This window comes from Pristiophorus japonicus, chromosome 13 (assembly GCF_044704955.1).
Source record: "Pristiophorus japonicus isolate sPriJap1 chromosome 13, sPriJap1.hap1, whole genome shotgun sequence".
NCBI classification, from domain to species: domain Eukaryota; kingdom Metazoa; phylum Chordata; class Chondrichthyes; family Pristiophoridae; genus Pristiophorus; species Pristiophorus japonicus.
The window spans coordinates 75,207,774-75,226,194 of record NC_091989.1 but is presented as its reverse complement, the minus strand read 5'-3'; the positions used below and the strand labels follow the sequence as shown (position 1 = coordinate 75,226,194).

Sequence of the window (18,421 nt, the reverse complement as noted above, 5' to 3'; positions counted from 1 at the left end):
GCATTTGCGGTTTATTAGCTCCTGGATCTCCTGGTCGTTCAGTTTTGATGTTTTCTGGTAGAGTAACCACGAGTCTCTCTCAAAGGCCTTTGACTCTCAACCGTGAGGGATTATGGAGCGTCCTTCTCAAATTCGGCTGTCCTCAAAGATTTGGCACCATCCTCCGCCTGCTTCATGATGACATGCAAGCTGTGATTCTTGCCAATGGATCCACCACAGACCCAATACAAGTGCAGACCAGGGTCAAGCAAGGCTGTGTCATCGCACCAACGCTCTTGTCAATCTTCATCGCTGCAATGCTTCATCTCTTCTTTAACAAGCTCCCCAATGGATTGGAGTTAATCTACAGGACAAGTGGGAAATTGTTCAACCTCCGTCACCTCCAGTCCAGATCCAAGGTTGTTCTAATCTCTGTCATTGAATTACAATATGCAGATGATGCGTTTGTGCACACTCGGAGGCCGAACTCCAAACCGTCGTTGACATCTTCACTGAAGCTTACGAGAGTCTGGGCCTTGCATTAAACATCTGGAAGACAAAGGTTCTCTACCAACCTGCCCCCGCCACACTGTACTGCTCCCTGTTTATCAAGATCCATGATGAGACCTTGGACAATGTGGACCATTTCCCATACCTTGGGAGCCTAGTATCAGCAAGGACAGACATCGATGACTAAATCCAACACTGCCTTCCATGCGCCAGTGCAGCCTTGGGTCGCCTGAGGAAAAGAGTGTTCGAAGACCAGGCCCTCAAACCCGGTACCAAGCTCATGGTCTACAGAGCAGTAATGATACCTGCCCTCCTATATGGTTCACAGAGATGGACTATGTACAGCAGGCACTGGAAAAGTACCACCAATGCTGCCTCTGCAAAATCCTGCAAATTCATTGGCAGGATAGGAGCACCAATGTGTGTTCTCTATCAGGCCAACATCCTCAGCATCGAGGTATTGACCACACTCAATCAGCTCCGATGGACGGGTCACACTGTCTGCATGCCTGATACTAGACTCCCGAAACAAGCGCTCTACTCCGAGCTAGGTCATGGCAAGTGAGTCCCAGGTGGGCAGAGAAACGCTTCAAGGACACCCTCAAAGCCTCCTGGAAAAAGTGCAACCATCCCCACCGACTCTTGGAAATCCCTGGCCCAAGACCGCAGAAAGTGGAGGAGGAGCATCCAGGAAGGTGCAAAACACTTAGAGTCTCGTCGTCGGGAGCAAGCGGAAGGAACGCATGACAACCCAAACACCCCACTGACCCGTCCCTCCAACCACCGTCTGCCCCACCTGTGACAGAGACTGTAGGTCCCACATTGGTCTCATCAGTCACCTTGGAACCCATTTTAGTGTGGAAGCAAGTCATTCTCGACTCCAGGGAAGTAGTAGTAGAAGTGGGTCGCACTCTCGTCTCTGAGTCAGAAGGTTGTGGGTGCAAGTCCCACTCCAGAGACTTGAGCATAAAAATCTAGGCTGACACTCCAGTGCAGTGCTAAGGGAGCGTTGCACTGTCGGAGAGGCCGTCTTTCGGATGAGATGTTAAACCGAGGCCCCGTCTGCCCCCTCGGGTCAGGCAAGGAAAGAAGGGATGGAGAAGGGGAGGAAAGCAGAAAAGGGAAGGTCTGTGATAGGGTAGAAGGCCTTGAAGGATAGAGTTGGACAGGAGTGATTAAATGACAAAAGGGATGATGGTGCAAGGCAAAATGGTGTGGCAATGACACAAGTAAAGAAACAAAAGATGGGTCTAGAGGAGGTGTAAATGGCAACAGCAGAATCATTACCAGCATCAGCTTTCTAAATAAATCGCAGTGGTTATGATCTGAAATTATTGAAATCAATGTTGCATCTGGAAGGTTTAATCACTGTTATAGTGTCAGCTAATTTGCGCACAGCTTGAGTGCTTCTGTTGGTCACTGAAATTCTAGGCAAATATTTGAGTGCTGGAGGTAGTGCAGAAAAGAGTCACATCGCTGATCCCTAACATCAGATGACTGAGCTAGAAGGAAAGACAGGAGAACCTTCGATCTCCCTGCGCTAAAGGGGCGATGTGAGGGTACCTCACGGAGGTTTACATTTAAGATCATTTCCGATAAGTTGCTAAATCTGCTCTCTCAGGTGGATGTAAAAGATCCTGTGGCACTATTTTAAAGAAAAACAGGTGTGTTCACCTGGTGTTCTGGCCTCAACTAACATCACTAAACACAGATTATGTGGTCCTTTATTGTTAATAGGACCTTGCTGTGTGCAAATTTACTGCTGCGTTTCCTTACAATACAACACTGACTATAATTCAAAAGTACTCGTAGGCTATGAAGCGCTTTGGGACATAAGGTCATGAAAAGCAAGTTCTTTAATAAACATTACAGGAAAGGTAAATCTAGAACAAGACAGGAATGGGTTTTTGGGCAAAGTACAGAAAGCAAAATCCTTAGAAATAGTTGAAGGAGCTGTAGGTTTTATTTTACCTATCTTGTTATATTGCAGTAAGTTAATAAGAGCCATAAAATGTTCTTCATTTGATGAAGCGATGATTCAGATTGCAGGGAAAAGGTAGAACTGGAGGTTTCTAACAGTTGTTCCTGCATCTGGAAAAACACAAATCCTAAAATGTCCAGCTAATTTGCTGCTCTTTATACCACAGCACAGGTTATGTGGTGCTGATTGTTTTCACATATCACTGTTGGCTCAGTCATCTGTTAACTGCCCATTAATTTATTGGTAATTAAAGTTTAAAAAATATCTTCACTGTTTTATATAAGGTAACAAAATGCCGGTGAGTTTAAGGCCATATGTTAATCTATTTTTGTGAAATTCATAAACTACTCTTGTGGATTGAATTACAGTCTTGTGAACTACTCAGTAGGTAATTAAAGAGCCTGGAAAATACCCTAGTTGCTATATGAATTATACTGAGAGAGTACTTGAGGGTAAAGATTTTGATTTCTTTGGGCCTTTCAGAAAACTGACTGGAAAAGGAAAAATAGTGGGAGACAACGGGGCCGAAATTGCCTCCCGCTGGAAACGGGGCACCTACCCTGTTTCTCTTGATTTTACCGGCGCGGTGGATGTGGTGGCCTCTTGAGCGAAATCCTGCTCTTTGGCTTTTTTTCCCGGCGGACTGGAAGTCAGTGATAATGGGGGTGGATATGCAGCGGTAAGCAGAAGTTCGCAGTCTAGAGGGGTGGAAGTTGGGGGTGGGCGGAATGCCGCCACTGTCAGTCACTTAAAGGGGAGAGCCTGCGCGATTCTGTACGTTAGGACCACTCGGCCACTTGGGAGGGTTTCGGCTGGGCCAACGGCCTGGCATTCAAAAGGGGGTGCGTGTTAGGCTGCCTGTTGGCAGCCCGGCCGAACCCGGGGGTACAATTGTCAGCCTAACCTGACAATCAGCAGACAAAAAAAACATGGCGGCAGCGGTAGTAGGCCCTCCCCTTTAATGGGGGCTGCACTGCCATTTTGGAAGGACTACAACCTCACTGCATCGGCAGAAAAAGCTGCTTTTGGCACCGTGCGGTGGGAGCAAGATTTTTTCCGGCGGAATTTCGCCATCGAGGGGAACATAGTCAGTGTGCGCTTTTATGACGCACTTAGGGCGGATCGGCAGCAGAGGAGCGGTGGGTGGGGGGCAGGGGGTGGGTGCGGGTCACAGCTGGGATACCGCAGGAGCAGAATTTTCAAAATGACGGCCATTACACGAATAATCGGCAGCCATTACACTCCGCAGCATGGCCGGCAATTTCTGTCAGTAACAGGCTTTAAGGGATGGGGCAATTTCAGCCCCAAAATGTTTTCAATAAAATCATAATGCTTCTGACTGGCTTTGTCAGGAAGCTAATTATATTATAACTTAACCAAAAGTTCTGACGAAGAGTCATCGACCTGAAACGTTAATTCTGTTTCTCTCGCCACAGATGCTGTATGACCTGCTGAGTATTTCCAGCATTTTCTGTTTTTATTTCAGATTTCCAGCATCCACAGTATTTTGCTTTTGCATTACCAAAAGAATGGAAATAAACACAAGCTAGTCACTACCTGTAAATGGAAACACAGGCTTCGCGTAGAACCCTTCCCTTTATTATAACTCCATGTTATTTTCTTTCTTCATTTGATAACTTTTTTTATTTCCCCATCCACTGTTGACAGGTATTAACACCGCAAAAGCTGGAGCTACTCAAAGCACAAATCCAACAAGATCTAGAAGCACCTATGAGAGAACGCATCAGGAGACAAGAGGAGGTGGGAATGGGGAGAAGGAAAATCCCTTTTTTGTCACAAATTTTGTTGGAATTACTGAAATGATCAGAGTTGTATCATTCTGAATTATGTGTAAAACTGGAGACCTTTCAATGTTTTAGGAAGCTGAAAGATACAGAGCAGAGTATAATAAATTGCGATATGAACATACTTTCCTAAAATCAGAGATTGAGCATCAAAAGGAGGAGTCCGAACGAATCCTGGACGAGAAGGTGATGCGGTTTGAAGCTGAGGTAAGGCTTGGATAAGCAGTTCTGTTACCAATTCCTGTTTGCTTGGTCATTCAGTTTGCCTCAGATCCGATTGTGAATGGTGATCAGTTGGACCTGTAGGATGAGTTAATGTGTTCGTGCCCGCTGGAAGGTTCCTCGTGTTGTTTCCCCAACGGGCGCTAACTTGCACCATCGGTGCCTTGTTATTTCATTAACTATGGCTATCCTAATGCTACTTGCTTTTCAAATTGCTCTTTCCTGTGAGAAACCGAGGGGGATTTATTACAGGGCCGTCTATCTGTGAGCATTTGTTTCTACCCTTAATGACTTCACAAGCCTCCGCACATGTTGTAGGGACGTTTCCTTCCTTTATCTGACGAGAAAGAAAACGTACAGGCTTATGTTTAACGAATTCAACCATTTAAAAAAAAAAAATCTGTAGTTTTTTATTTAAAAAAAATATTTTTCCCTTTATATTTATCTTTGCACTTCAAACATGGATTAAGAATTTATTTTAAGCAGCACCAAATTTCTTAACCTGATGGACCCAACTGGTAGCATATTTCCTTTTTATTGTTTGTTCTTGGATTATTGGTGTCACCGGCGAGGCTGCATTTATTGCTCCTCCCTAGTTGTCTTGAAGCGGTGGTCATTTTAGGCCTCCTCAAATCACCGCAGTCAGTGTGGTGATGGTGCGCTCACATTGGTGTCGGGGAGGGGATTCCAATATATTGACACAGCAATGATGAAATAATTGTGATTATATGTCCCTGTCAGGATGGTGAGAGACTTGGAGGGGAAATTGCAAGTGATGGTGTTCCCAAGACATTACCGCTCTTTCCTGGGGTTGAGTGGTGATGACTTGGCTCCCTCGCTGGGCTAACATTGCAGCTCCTGGTGGAGCGGCTCTGGTCAGCGACGTCAGAGACAGGGGGTGGCTTTGAGGTGAAGGGAGCCAGTATAGCAGAGCTGTGCGATAGTAAGAAGACGTTTTTTTTGAATATATAAATTCGACAGACAGGGTTGGAGAATATTTTGAACCCAAAATGCTCTTTCCCTTTAAGGTCTTTATATAAAAAAAGATATCCATGTTCACAATTAAGAAGTGATATTTCATTGTTTCTATCCCCAGAATTATGTTAATTTGTTTTTTTTGGGTGGGGGAAGGGGTGTTGGCAGGAGGGAAAGTGTAAAGACATTTTAGATTCATCAAGGTGAGCAATGGGAAAGCCCACTTTCCACGCCCCTGTCAATGTCTAGCATTCCCAGGTCAAATGCAGGACAAGTTGGGTACAAAATGAATCTTCTACTTTGCCTAGCAATGAGCCTTATATTTTTCTACCTCTCCTTTCTCCCCAGCTGTACTGTGTGGCATTTGTCATGTCTGTCTGTCTGGACTCTGTTTATTCTTGTATCTGATATGGACAATATTATTCTATGGATCTGCATACCATAAAGCCCGGATTTTAACCCTGGGCGAGTGGTGAACATGAGGCAGACCACGTGACGCCAAGGCCATTTTAACTCCTGGCCTACAAGGAAACTGTGTTATTAAAAAAAAAAATAACACAATTGACTAACATTTTTGGCCCTCTTCTGGGCCTGCTTGTTTCTTGGTGACTGGTGTCCTTGGCGATAGTGGCACTGGGCACCCAACATGCTGTTCCAGAGCAAAGTGGCATTGGGGTCATCAGCCCCCAAATTCTGAGGCTCGCGTCTGCTTGGGATAAGGGCATAACTCTGGCCAAAACACATCTGATGTAGGGCACATGTACAGCGTAGGTCTGGTGAGTAGGGCACTGTTCCAATTTTAACCCTCGCCCATTCTCACCATGCGCAGGGGGTTAAAAACGGGGCTCGAGCTTGGTTTAAGACCAGCTAAACTCGTTTATCGTCAAAATTTGCAGTTATCGAGGAAAACCTTGTCCTTCACTGCAGCTTGGACTTGAACCCCAAGACAAGACAGCAAAGTTCGCCCCCCCACTCCCCACCCCTCATCATTACCACTTCCTGAAATGATCATGATTAGAATTTTGAATGTGTTTTATTTCACATAACTGAAGAGGCAGTGTTTATCAATAACACAAAACTGTACCAACTGCAGGCTTGGAGCAGCCAAGTCATTGGATGATGTGCACATAAACACTTCGTACGGCAGCGCTAACTTGCCGGTGCTGTAACTTGGTGATGTTTCATTGGATTCTTCTGGAATTTGACAATTGATTTCTCTCTCTCCATTCTTGGTTTGACTTATTTTGTAATGGGACAAGTTGGGTATATTTCTACACGTAGCTGTGGCTCACTCGCCTCTGAGTTAGGTCATGGGTTTAAGCCCCGCTTCAGAGACTTGAGCACACAATCTAGGCTGACACTTCAGTGAAGTGCTGAGGGAGCGGTGCACAATCTGAGGTGGCACCTTTCAGATGCAAATTTACACCGAGGCCTCGTCTGCCCCTTCAGATGAATGCAAAAGATCCCATGGCAGTATTTTGAAGAAGAGCAGTAGAATTCTCCCCGGTGTCCTGCTTCACTCAACATCGCTAAGACACATTATCTGGTCATTTAACTCATTGCTGTTGGTGAGACTACTTAATTGGCTACAGAAATGCTTTGGAACATCATGAGGTCCTAAAAGGCACCATATAAATGGAAGTTCTTTTCTATCTTTCGCCCCTACTGATTTATGGGCCTCGATATTAACCCCCCACGTTGGGCGGGAGACAGTTGGGGTTAAAACCCCGCCACGTATCAGCCTGCTGCCATTTTTACGGTGGTGAGTTGTGTGGTGTGCGATTGCCCCATCTTGAAAGAGGCGGGAGACATCATTATAATATTTAAATCAAGCTACTACAGTGCAGTTAGGAGCATGATTTAAATTTAACAGCTGCTGGCTCAGAAAACTGCGGGAACTGCTGGCTCCAGAAAATTAGTGCTTTTTAGGGCACTTCTTGTGAGCCAGGTGGAGCAGGAGAGCTCCCCTAACCCTGGCCCCTCGAGGAAGCCTGTGGTCTCCTTTCTGCCGATTACAGCTTTTCCTTGCTGCCGCGATCAGCAACCCCACTCTCCAGTCCCTCCAACTCTCCCCATTGCTGTGCTCTGTCAATCTGGCTGGCTGCCGGGTGGGAAATGGAAGAAGAAAATGATATTAAAGTGTTGCCATTAAATTCAGTAGGACCTCCGTGTCCCTGACCTCTCCTTCCCCCCTCCCCCTGGTACCATCCATTCCTCACCGTAAATATCAGGCCCATGATCTCAGTAAATTTGATGTGATGCTTTTCTGTAATTTTCTAAAGGTTATGGGAAACTCCCATTTGACACGAGTAATTACTCGACTTTTAAAAGCAGATGTTCCACATAGCTTGATAACTATTGCTTGGAAGTGATATCTATCTGTCTATATATCTATCTATGTCTATATATGTCTGGAAGAAAGGACCGAGTGTAATGTAGCCAAGTTTACTGCTGATACAAAGATGGGAGGAAAAGCAATGTGTGAGGAGGACACACACAATCTGCAAAAGGACATAGACAGGCGAAGTGAGTGGGCAAAAATCTGGCAGATGGAGTATAATGTTGGAGGTCATGCACTTTGGCAGAAAAAAATCAAAGAGCAAGTTATTATTTAAATGGAGAAAAATTGCAAAGCGCTGCAGTACAGCGGGACCTGGGGGTACTTGTGCATGAAGTACAAGCAGGGAAGTTTTGCTACAGTTATACAGGGTATTGGTGAGGCCACACCTGGAATACTGCGTGCAGTTTTGGTTTCCATATTTATGAAAGGATATACTTGCTTTGGAGGCAGTTCAGAGAAGGTTCACTCGGTTGATTCCAGGGATGAGGGGGTTGACTTATGAGGAAAGGTTGAGTAGGTTGGGCCTCTACTCATTGGAATTCAGAAGAATGAGAGGTGATCTTATCAAAACGTATAAGATTATGAGGGGGCTTGACAAGGTGGATGCAGTGAAACTGTTTCCACTAATGGGGAAAACTAGAATTAGGGGGCATAATCTTAGAATATATTTAAAACTGAGATGAGGAGAAATGTATTTTCTCAGAGGGTTGTGGATCTGTGGAATTCACTGCCTCAGAGAGCTGTGGAAGCCGGGACATTGAATAAATTTAAGACAGAGATGGACAGCTTCTTAACCGATAAGGGAATAAGGGGTTATGGGGAATGGGCAGGAAAGTGGACCCGAGTCCATGATCGGATCAGCCATGATTGTATTAAATGGCGGAGCAGGCTCGAGGGACCGTATGGCCTACTCCTGCTCCGATTTCTTATGTTCTTATGTTCTTGTATGTCTATATATCTATCTATGTCTATATATATCTATGTCTATTTGTCTATATCTATGCGCCCTGTCTGGCGTAAAAATAAAACGGGGAAGGTTACTCAACCGTGGCTTCCAAGGGAAATTAGGGAAAGTGTTAAATCCAAGGAAGAGGCATATAAATTGGCCAAAAAAGCAGAAAATCTAAGGACTGGGAGAAATTTAGAATTCAGCAGAGGAGGACAAGGGGTTTAATTAGGAGTGGAAAAATAGAATATGAGAGCAAGCTTGCAGGGAACCTAAAAACTGACTGTAAAAGCTTCTACAAATACGTGAAGAGAAAAAGATTAGTGAAGACAAATGTAGGTCTCTTACAGTCAGAATCAGGTGAAGTCATAATGGGGAACAAAGAAATGGCAGACCATTTGAACAAATACTTTGGTTCTGTCTTCACAAAGAAAGACACAAATAACCTTCTGGAAATACTAGGGGACCGAGGGTCTAGCGAGAAGGAGGAACTGAAGGAAATCCTTATTAGTCAACAAATTGTGTTAGGGAAATTGATGGGATTGAAGGCTGATAAATCCCCATTGGTGGTCATTTTCCAACATTCTACAGACTCTGGATCAGTTTCTATGGACTGGAGGGTAGCTAATGTAACCCCACTTTTAAAAAAAAAAGGAGGGAGAGAGAAAACAGGGAATTATAGACCAGTCAGTCTGACATCGGTGGTGGGGAAAATGTTGGAATCAATGATTAAAGATGTAATAGCAGCGCATTTGGAAAGCAGTGACAGGATTGGTCCAAGTCAGCATGGATTTATGAAAGGGAAATCATGCTTGACAAATATTCTAGAATTTTTTGAGCATGTAACTAGTGGAAGTGGTATATTTGGACTTTCAAAAGGCTTTTGACAAGGTCTCACATAAGAGATTAGTGTGCAAAATTAAAGCACATAGTATTGGGGGTAATGTACTGACTTGGATAGAAAACTGGTTAGCAGACAGGAAGCACAGAGTAGGAATAAACTGGTCCTTTTCAGAATGGCAGGCAATGACTAGTGGGGTACCACAAGGTTCAGTGCTGGGACCCCAGCTATTTACAATATACATTAATGATTTAGACGAAGGAATTGAATGTAATATCTCTCAAGTTTGCAGATGACACTAAGCTGGGTAGCAGTGTGAGCTGTGAGGAGTATGCTAAGAGGCTGCAGGGTGACTTGGACAGGTTAGGTGAGTGGGCAAATGCATGTCAGGTGCAGTATAATGTGGATAAGTGTGAGGTTATCTACTTCAGTGGTAAAAACAGGAGGACTGATTATTATCTGAATGGTGACAGATTGGTAAAGGGGGAGGTGCAACGAGACCTGGGTGTCATGGTACATCAATCATTGAAAGTTGGCATACAGATACAGCAGGTGGTAAAGAAAGCAAATTGTATGTTGGCCTTCATAGCGAGAGGATTTGAGTATAGGAGCAGGGAGATCTTACTGCAGTTGTACAGGGCCTTGGTGAGGCCTCACCTGGAATATTGTGTTCAGTTTTGGTCTCCTAATCTGAGGAAGGACATTCTTGCTATTGAGGGAGTGCAGCGAAGGTTCACCAGACTGATTCCCGGGATGACAGGACTGACATATGAAGAAAGACTGGATCAACTAGGCTTGTATTCAGTGGAATTTAGAAGAATGAGAGGGGATCTCATGCAAACATATAAAATTCTGACAAGATTGGACAGGTTAGATGCAGGAAGAATGTTCCTGATGTTGGGGAAGTCCAGAACCAGGAGTCACAGTCTAAGGATAAAGCGTAAGCCATTTAGGACCGAGATGAGGAGGAACTTCTTCACTCAGAGAGTTGTGGGCATGTGGAATTCTCTACCACAGAAAGTTGTTGGGGCCAGTTCGTTAGAAACATAGAAAATAGGTGCAGGAGTAGGCCATTCGGCCCTTCGAGCCTGCACCACCATTCAATGAGTTCATGGCTGAACATGCAACTTCAGTACCCCATTCTTGCTTTCTCGCCATACCCCTTGATCCCCCTAGTAGTAAGGATTTCATCTAACTCCGTTTTGAATATATTTAGTGAATTGGCCTCAACAACTTTCTGTGGTAGAGAATTCCACAGGTTCACCACTCTCTGGGTGAAGAAGTTTCTCCTCATCTCGGTCCTAAATGGCTTACCCCTTATCCTTAGACTGTGACCCTTGGTTCTGGACTTCCCCAACATTGGGAACATTCTTACTGCATCTAACCTGTCTAAATTTTAAGCGTTTCTATGAGATCCCCTCTCATTCTTCTGAACTCCAGTGAATACAAGCCCAGTTGATCCAGTCTTTCTTAATAGGTCAGTCCCACCATCCCGGGAATCAGTCTGGTGAACCTTCGCTGCACTCCCTCAATAGCAAGAATGTCCTTCCTCAAGTTAGGAGACCAAAACTGTACACAATACTCCAGGTGTGGCCTCACCAAGGCCCTGTACAACTGTAGCAACACCTCCCTGCCCCTGTACTCAAATCCCCTCGCTATGAAGGCCAACATACCATTTGCTTTCTTAACTCCTGCTGTACCTTCAATGACTGATGTACCATGACACCCAGGTCTCGTTGCACCTCCCCTTTTCCTAATCTGTCACCATTCAGATAATAGTCTGTCTCTCTGTTTTTACCACCAAAGTGGATAACCTCACATTTATCCACATTATACTTCATCTGCCATGCATTTGCCCACTCACCTAACCTATTCAAGTCACTCTGCAGCCTCATAGCATCCTCCTCGCAGCTCACACTGCCACCCAACTTAGTGTCATCCGCAAATTTGGAGATACTACATTTAATCCCCTCGTCTAAATCATTAATGTACAGAACCTTGCGGTACCCCACTAGTCACTGCCTGCCATTCTGAAAAGTACCCATTTACTCCTACTCTTTGCTTCCTGTCTGACAACCAGTTCTCAATCCACGTCAGAGCACTACCCCCAATCGCATGTGCTTTAACTTTGCACATTAATCTCTTGTGTGGGATCTTGTCGAAAGCCTTCTGAAAGTCCAAATATACCATATCAACTGGTTCTCCCTTGTCCACTCTACTGGAAACATCCTCAAAAAATTCGAGCAGATTTGTCAAGCATGATTTCCCTTTCACAAATCCATGCTGACTTGGACCTATCATGTCACCTCTTTCCAAATGCGCTGCTATGACATCCTTAATAATTGATTCCATCATTTTACCCACTACCGATGTCAGGCTGATTCCCTGTTTTCTCTCTCCCTCCTTTTTTAAAAAGTGGGGTTACATTGGCTACCCTCCACTCGATAGGAACTGATCCAGAGTCAATGGAATGTTGGAAAATGACCGTCAATGCATCCGCCTCCTTAAGTACTCTGGGATGCAGTCCATCAGGCCCTGGGGATTTATCGGCCTTCAATCCCATCAATTTCCCCAACACAATTTCCCGACTAATAAAGATTTCCCTCAGTTCCTCCTCCTTACTCGACTCTCTGACCCCTTTTATATCCGGAAGGTTGTTTGTGTCCTCCTTAGTGAATACCGAACCAAAGTACTTGTTCAATTGGTCTGCCATTTCTTTGTTCCCCGTTATGACTTCCCCTGATTCTGACTGCAGGGGACCTACGTTTGTCTTTACTAACCTTTTTCTCTTTACATAGCTATAGAAAGTTTTGCAATCCGTCTTAATGTTCCCTGCATGCTTCTTCTCGTACTCCATTTTCCCTGCCCTAATCAAACCCTTTGTCCTCCTCTGCTGAGTTCTAAATTTCTCCCAGTCCTCGGGTTCGCTGCTATTTCTGGCCAATTTGTATGCCACTTCCTTGGCTTTAATATTATCCCTGATTTCCCTTGATAGCCACGGATGAGCCACCTTCCCTTTTTTATTTTTACGCAGACAGGAATGTACAATTGTTGTAGTTCATCCATGCAGTCTCTAAATGTCTGCCATTGCCCATCCACAGTCAACCCCTTAAGTATCATTCGCCTATCTATCCTAGCCAATTCACGCCTCATACCTTCAAAGTTACCCTTCTTTAAGTTCTGGACCATGGTCTCTGAATTAACTGTTTCATTCTCCATCCGAATGCAGAATTCCACCATATTCTGGTCACTCTTTCCCAAGGGGCCTCGCACAACGAGATTGCTAATTAATCCCCTCTCATTACACAACACCCAGTCTAAGATGGCCTCCCCCCTGGTTGGTTCCTCGACATATTGGTCTTGAAAACCATCCCTTATGCACTCCAGGAAATCCTCCTCCACCGTATTGCTTCCAGTTTGGCTAGCCCAATCAATGTGCATATTAAAGTCACCCATTATAACTGCTGCACCTTTATTGCATGCATCCCTAATTTCCTGTTTGATGCCCTCCCCAACATCACTACTACTGTTTGGAGGTCTGTACACAACTCCCACTAACGTTTTTTGCCCTTTGGTGTTCTGCAGCTCTACCCATATAGATTCCACATCATCCAAGCTAATGTTTTTCCTAACTATTGCATTAATCTCCTCTTTAACCAGCAATGCTACCCCACCTCCTTTTCCTTTTATTCTATCCTTCCTGAATGTTGAATACCCCTGGATGTTGAGTTCCCAGCCCTGATCATCCTGGAGCCACGTCTCCGTAATCCCAATCACATCATATTTGTTAACATCTACTTGCACAGTTAATTCATCCACCTTATTACGGATACTCCTTGCATTGAGACACAAAGCCTTCAGGCTTGTTTTTTTAACACCCTTTGTCCTTTTATAATTTTGCTGTACAGTGGCCCTTTTTGTTCTTTTTCTTGGGTTTTTCTGCCCTCCACTTTTACTCATCTCCTTTCTGTCTTTTGCTTTTGTCTCCTTTTTGTCTCCCTCTGTCTCCCTGCATGGGTTCCCATCCCCCTGCCATATTAGTTTAACTCCTCCCCAACAGCACTAGCAAACACTCCCCCTAGGACATTGGTTCCGGTCCTGCCCAGGTGTAGACCGTCCGGTTTGTACTGGTCCCACCTCCCCCAGAACCGGTTCCAATGCCCCAGGAATTTGAATCCCTCCCTGCTGCACCACTGCTCAAGCCATGTATTCATCTGCGCTATCCTGCGATTCCTACTCTGACTAGCACGTGGCACTGGTAGCAATCCCGAGATTACTACTTTTGAGGTTCTACTTTTTAATTTAGCTCCTAGCTCCTTAAATTCGTTTTGTAGGACCTCATCCCTTTTTTTACCTTTGTCGTTGGTACCAATGTGCACCACGACAACTGGCTGTTCACCCTCCCCCTCAAAAATGTCCTGCACCCGCTCCGAGACATCCTTGACCCTTGCACCAGGGAGGCAACATACCATCCTGGAGTCTCGGTTGCGGCCGCAGAAAAGCCTATCTATTCCCCTCACAATTGAATCCCCTATCACTATCGCTCTCCCACTCTTTTTCCTGCCCTCCTGTGCAACAGAGCCAGCCACGGTGCCATGAACTTGGCTGCTGCTGCCCTCCCCTGATGAGTCATCCCCCTCAACAGCACTCAAAGCAATGTATCTGTTTTGCAGGGGGATGACCACAGGGGATCCCTGCACTACCTTCCTTGCACTGTTTTTCCTGCTGGTCTTCCATTCCCTAGCTGACTGTGGATCCTTCACCTGCAGTAAGACCAACTCGCTACACGTGCTAATCACGTCGTTCTCAGCATCGTGGATGCTCCAGAGTGAATCCACCCTCAGCTCCAATTCCGCAACGCGGTCCGTCAGGAGCTGGAGGCGGATACATTTCCCGCAGATGTAGTCGTCAGGGACACCGGAAGCGTCCCTGAGTTCCCACATGGTACAGGAGGAGCATATCACGTGACCGAGCTCCCCTGCCATGACTTAACCCTTAGATAAACTTAAATTGGCAACAACAATGTTAAAAGTTACTGACTGTTAGAGAAGAGAAAAAAGAAAAACTACTCACCAATCACCAGCCAATCACTTACCCCCTTGGCTGTGACGTCACCTTTCTGTTTCTTTCTACTTCTTTTTTGCCTTCTCCCTGTAGCTGCACCGGCTCGCCTCTCGCCAACCCCGGAACTCACGCCTCTCCACGCACCTCTTTGACGCTGCTCCCGACTCAGCGACGCACCTCCTCACTCTGTGTGTGTGTATATATATATATATATATATAGATATATTCAAAAGGGAGTTAGATGTGGCCCTCACAGCTAAAGGGATCAATGGGTATGGAGAGAAAGCAGGAATGGGGTACTGAAGTTGCATGATCAGCCACGATCATATTGAATGGTGGTGCAGACTCGAAGGACTGAATGGCCTGCTCCTGCACCTATTTTCTATGTTTCTATATCAATGTCTATGGCACTGAAATTCCGGTGGGAGGCTTCTTTTGGACAAATGCCTCCGACCGGAGAATTTTTCCAAAAGTACCGAGTGGTCCTGGAGGAGCATGGGATTCTGGTGGGGAGGCCTTCTCTTCCTGCGTTGCGAAGCGCACTCCCGTCCTCCAGGTTCCCATGGAGACGGTGCAGTCACATGTGACTACTCAACCAATCAGGTACTGTATTCTCAATTAATATCAATGGGAACACCGTATCTGCCAGTTCTCATTGCTCATCATGAGAAAAAAAACCCCAAACACAGTAACACCAAATAAAAAATAAAAAACACACCTCACATAATTAAAATTAATTGAAATTAAAGTTAATAAATATCTTGGAGAAATTTTTTTTTCCGAGTTTTTAAAATGTTTTTTTAATTATGGTTTGAAATAAATCTAATGTAATGGGCAGGGTTTTTAAAAATAAAATGTGTTTTTTAAATTTTATTTTTTATGTTTTAAGCGTGTTTTAAAACTCTTACGCTGGTATCAGGCGGAAGAGTTTTGAGGACATTTGCTGGGCATGATATATGTAAATACCGCAATCTTGCCCGTGCAAATGTCTTTGCTCCCGATATGTGGATAGCTGGAGCTTGACAGATTGGAAAAGCCGGGTTTCAGACCAGTTAGCCTAACATCTGTGGTTGGGAAAATGATGGAGTCCATAATTAAAGAAGCAGTAGCAGGACATTTGGAAAATCAAAATTTGGTCAGGTCGAGTCAGCATGGATTTATGAAGGAGAAGTCATGTTTGGCAAATTTGCTGGAGTTCTTTGAGGATGTAATGAACAGGGTGAATGAAGGGGAACCTGTGGATGTGGTGTATTTGGACTTCCAGAAGGCATTTGGCAAGATGCTACATAAAAGGTTACTGCACAAGATAAAAGTTCACGGGGTTGGGGGTAATATATTGGCATGGATAGAGGATTGGCTAACTAACAGAAAACAGAAAGTCAGGATAAATGGTTCATTCTCTGGTTGGCAACCAGTAACTAGTGTGGTGCCGCAGGGATCAGTGCTGGGACCCCAACTATTTACAATCTATATTAATGACTTGGAGGAAGGGACTGAGTGTAACGTAGCCAAGTTTGCTGACGATACAAAGATGGGAGGAAAAGCAATGTGTGAGGAGGACACAAAAAATCTGCAAAAGGACATAGACAGGCTAAATGAGTGGGTGAAAATTTGGCAGATGGAGTATAATGTTGGAAAGTGTGAGGTTATACACTTTGGCAGAAATAAAATCAAAGAACAAGTTATTAGTTAAATGGAGAAAGATTGCAAAGTGCTGCAGTACAGCGGGACCTGGGGGTACTTGTGCATGAAAACACAAAAGGTTAGTATGCAGGTACAGCAAGTGATCAGGAAGGCCAATGGGATCTTGGCCTTTATTGCAAAGGGGATGGAGTATAAAAGCAGGGAAGTCTTACTGCAACTATATAATGTATTGGTGAGGCCACACCTGGAATACTGCGTGCAGTTTTGATTATGAAAGAATATACTTGCTTTGGAGGCAGTTCAGAGAAGGTTCACTAGGTTGATTCCAGGGATGACTGGGTTGACTTCTGAGGAAAGGTTGAGTAGGTTGGGCCTCTACTCATTGGAATTCAGAAGAATGAGAGGTGATCTTATTGAAATGTATAAGATTATGAGGGGGCTTGACGAGGTGGATGCAGAGAGGATGTTTCCACTGATGGGGGAGACTAGAACTAGAGGTTATGATCTTAGAATAAGGGGCCGCCCATTTAAAACAGAGATGAGAAGACATTTCTTCTCTGAGGGTTGTAAATCAGTGGAATTTGCTGCCTCGGAGAGCTGTGGAAGTTGGGACATTGAATAAATTTAAAACAGAAATAGACAGTTTCTTAAACGATAAGGGGTTATGGGGAGCGGGTAGGGAAATGGAGCTGAGTCCATGATCAGATCAGCCATGATCGTATTAAATGGCAGAGCAGGCTTAGGAGCTGTATGGCCTACTCCTGCTCCTATTATGTTCTTATGTGCGCTGAGAACTGGCTTTTGCGATGCCTTCCCGGGTCAGTACGCACCCGGGGAGGATGGAATTTCTGGGCCAATATATCTATCTATGTCTATCATCATCATCATCATCAGCAGTCCCTCGGAAACGAGGAAGACTTGCTTCCACTCCTAAATAAGTCCTTTGGTGGCTGGTCCAATACGAGAGCCACAGACCCTGTCACAGGTGGGACAGACATTCGTCTGGGGAAGTGGGGGGGGTGGGACTCCTTCCGCTGCCTGCGCCTGACCTCTTCACGCTCTTTGCGTTGAGACTCGAAGAGCTCAACGCCCTTCCGGATGGACTTTCTCCACCTAGGGCAGTCTTCGGCCAGGGACTCCCAGGTGTCAGTGGTGATGTCGCACTTTATCAGGGAGGCTTTGAGGATGTCCTTGTAACGTTTCCGCTGCTCACCTTTGGCTCGTTTGCCGTGAAGGAGCTCCGCATAGAGCAATTGCTTAGGGAGCCTCGTATCTGGCATGCGAACTATATGGCCTGCCCAGCGAAGCTGATCGAGTGTGGTCAGTGCTTCAATGCTGGGGATGTTAGCCTGGGCAAGGACACTGATGTTGGTGCGCCTGTCCTCCCAGGGGATTTGCAGGATCCTGCGGAGACATCGTTGGTGATATATCTCCAGCGATTTGAGGTGTCTTGTGTACATCGGCCATGCCTCTGATCCATACCGGAGGACGGGTATTACTACAGCCCTGTAGACCGTGAGTTTGGTGGTAGATTTGAGGGCCTGGTCTTTGAACAGTCTTTTCCTCAGGCTGCACTATGTCTATAGATCTATCTGCCTATGTATCGATATCTCTATCTGTCTATGTATCGATATCTCTATCTGTCTATGTATCTTTATAGCTATCTGTCCATATATCTATCTATGTCTGTATAGCTATCTATCTATGTCTATATAGCTATCATCATCATCATCATAGGCAGACCCTCGGAATCGAGGAAGACTTGCTTCCACTCTTAACATGAGTTCTTAGGTGGCTGAACAGTCCAATACGAGAACCACAGTCCCTATCACAGGTGGGACAGATAGTCGTTGAGGGTAAGGGTGGGTGGGACTGGTTTGCCACGTGCTCTTTCCGCTGCCTGCGCTTGATTTCTGTATGCTCTCGGTGTTGAGATTCGAGGTGTTCAGCGCCCTCCCGGATGCACTTCCTTCACTTAGGGCGGTCTTTGGCCAAGGTCTCCCAGGTGTCAGTGGGGATGTTGCACTTTATCAGGGAGGCGTTGAGAGTGTCCTTGCAGCGTTTCCGCTGCCTACCTTTGGCTCGTTTACTATGAAGGAATTCCGAGTAGAGC

The 18,421-nt window shown here is 45.2% G+C and overlaps 1 protein-coding gene across 1 annotated transcript in view; it reads left to right on the top strand.

The window, feature by feature from the left end:
* Positions 1–18,421, top strand: part of LOC139278121 (centrosomal protein of 83 kDa-like) — a 75,717-nt gene that overhangs the window by 29,463 nt on the left and 27,833 nt on the right. The window contains exons 4-5 of the mRNA XM_070896778.1: positions 4,139–4,231; positions 4,351–4,482. Of these exons, the coding sequence (XP_070752879.1) occupies positions 4,139–4,231; positions 4,351–4,482 (225 nt within the window). The remainder of the gene's footprint in view (positions 1–4,138; positions 4,232–4,350; positions 4,483–18,421) is intronic.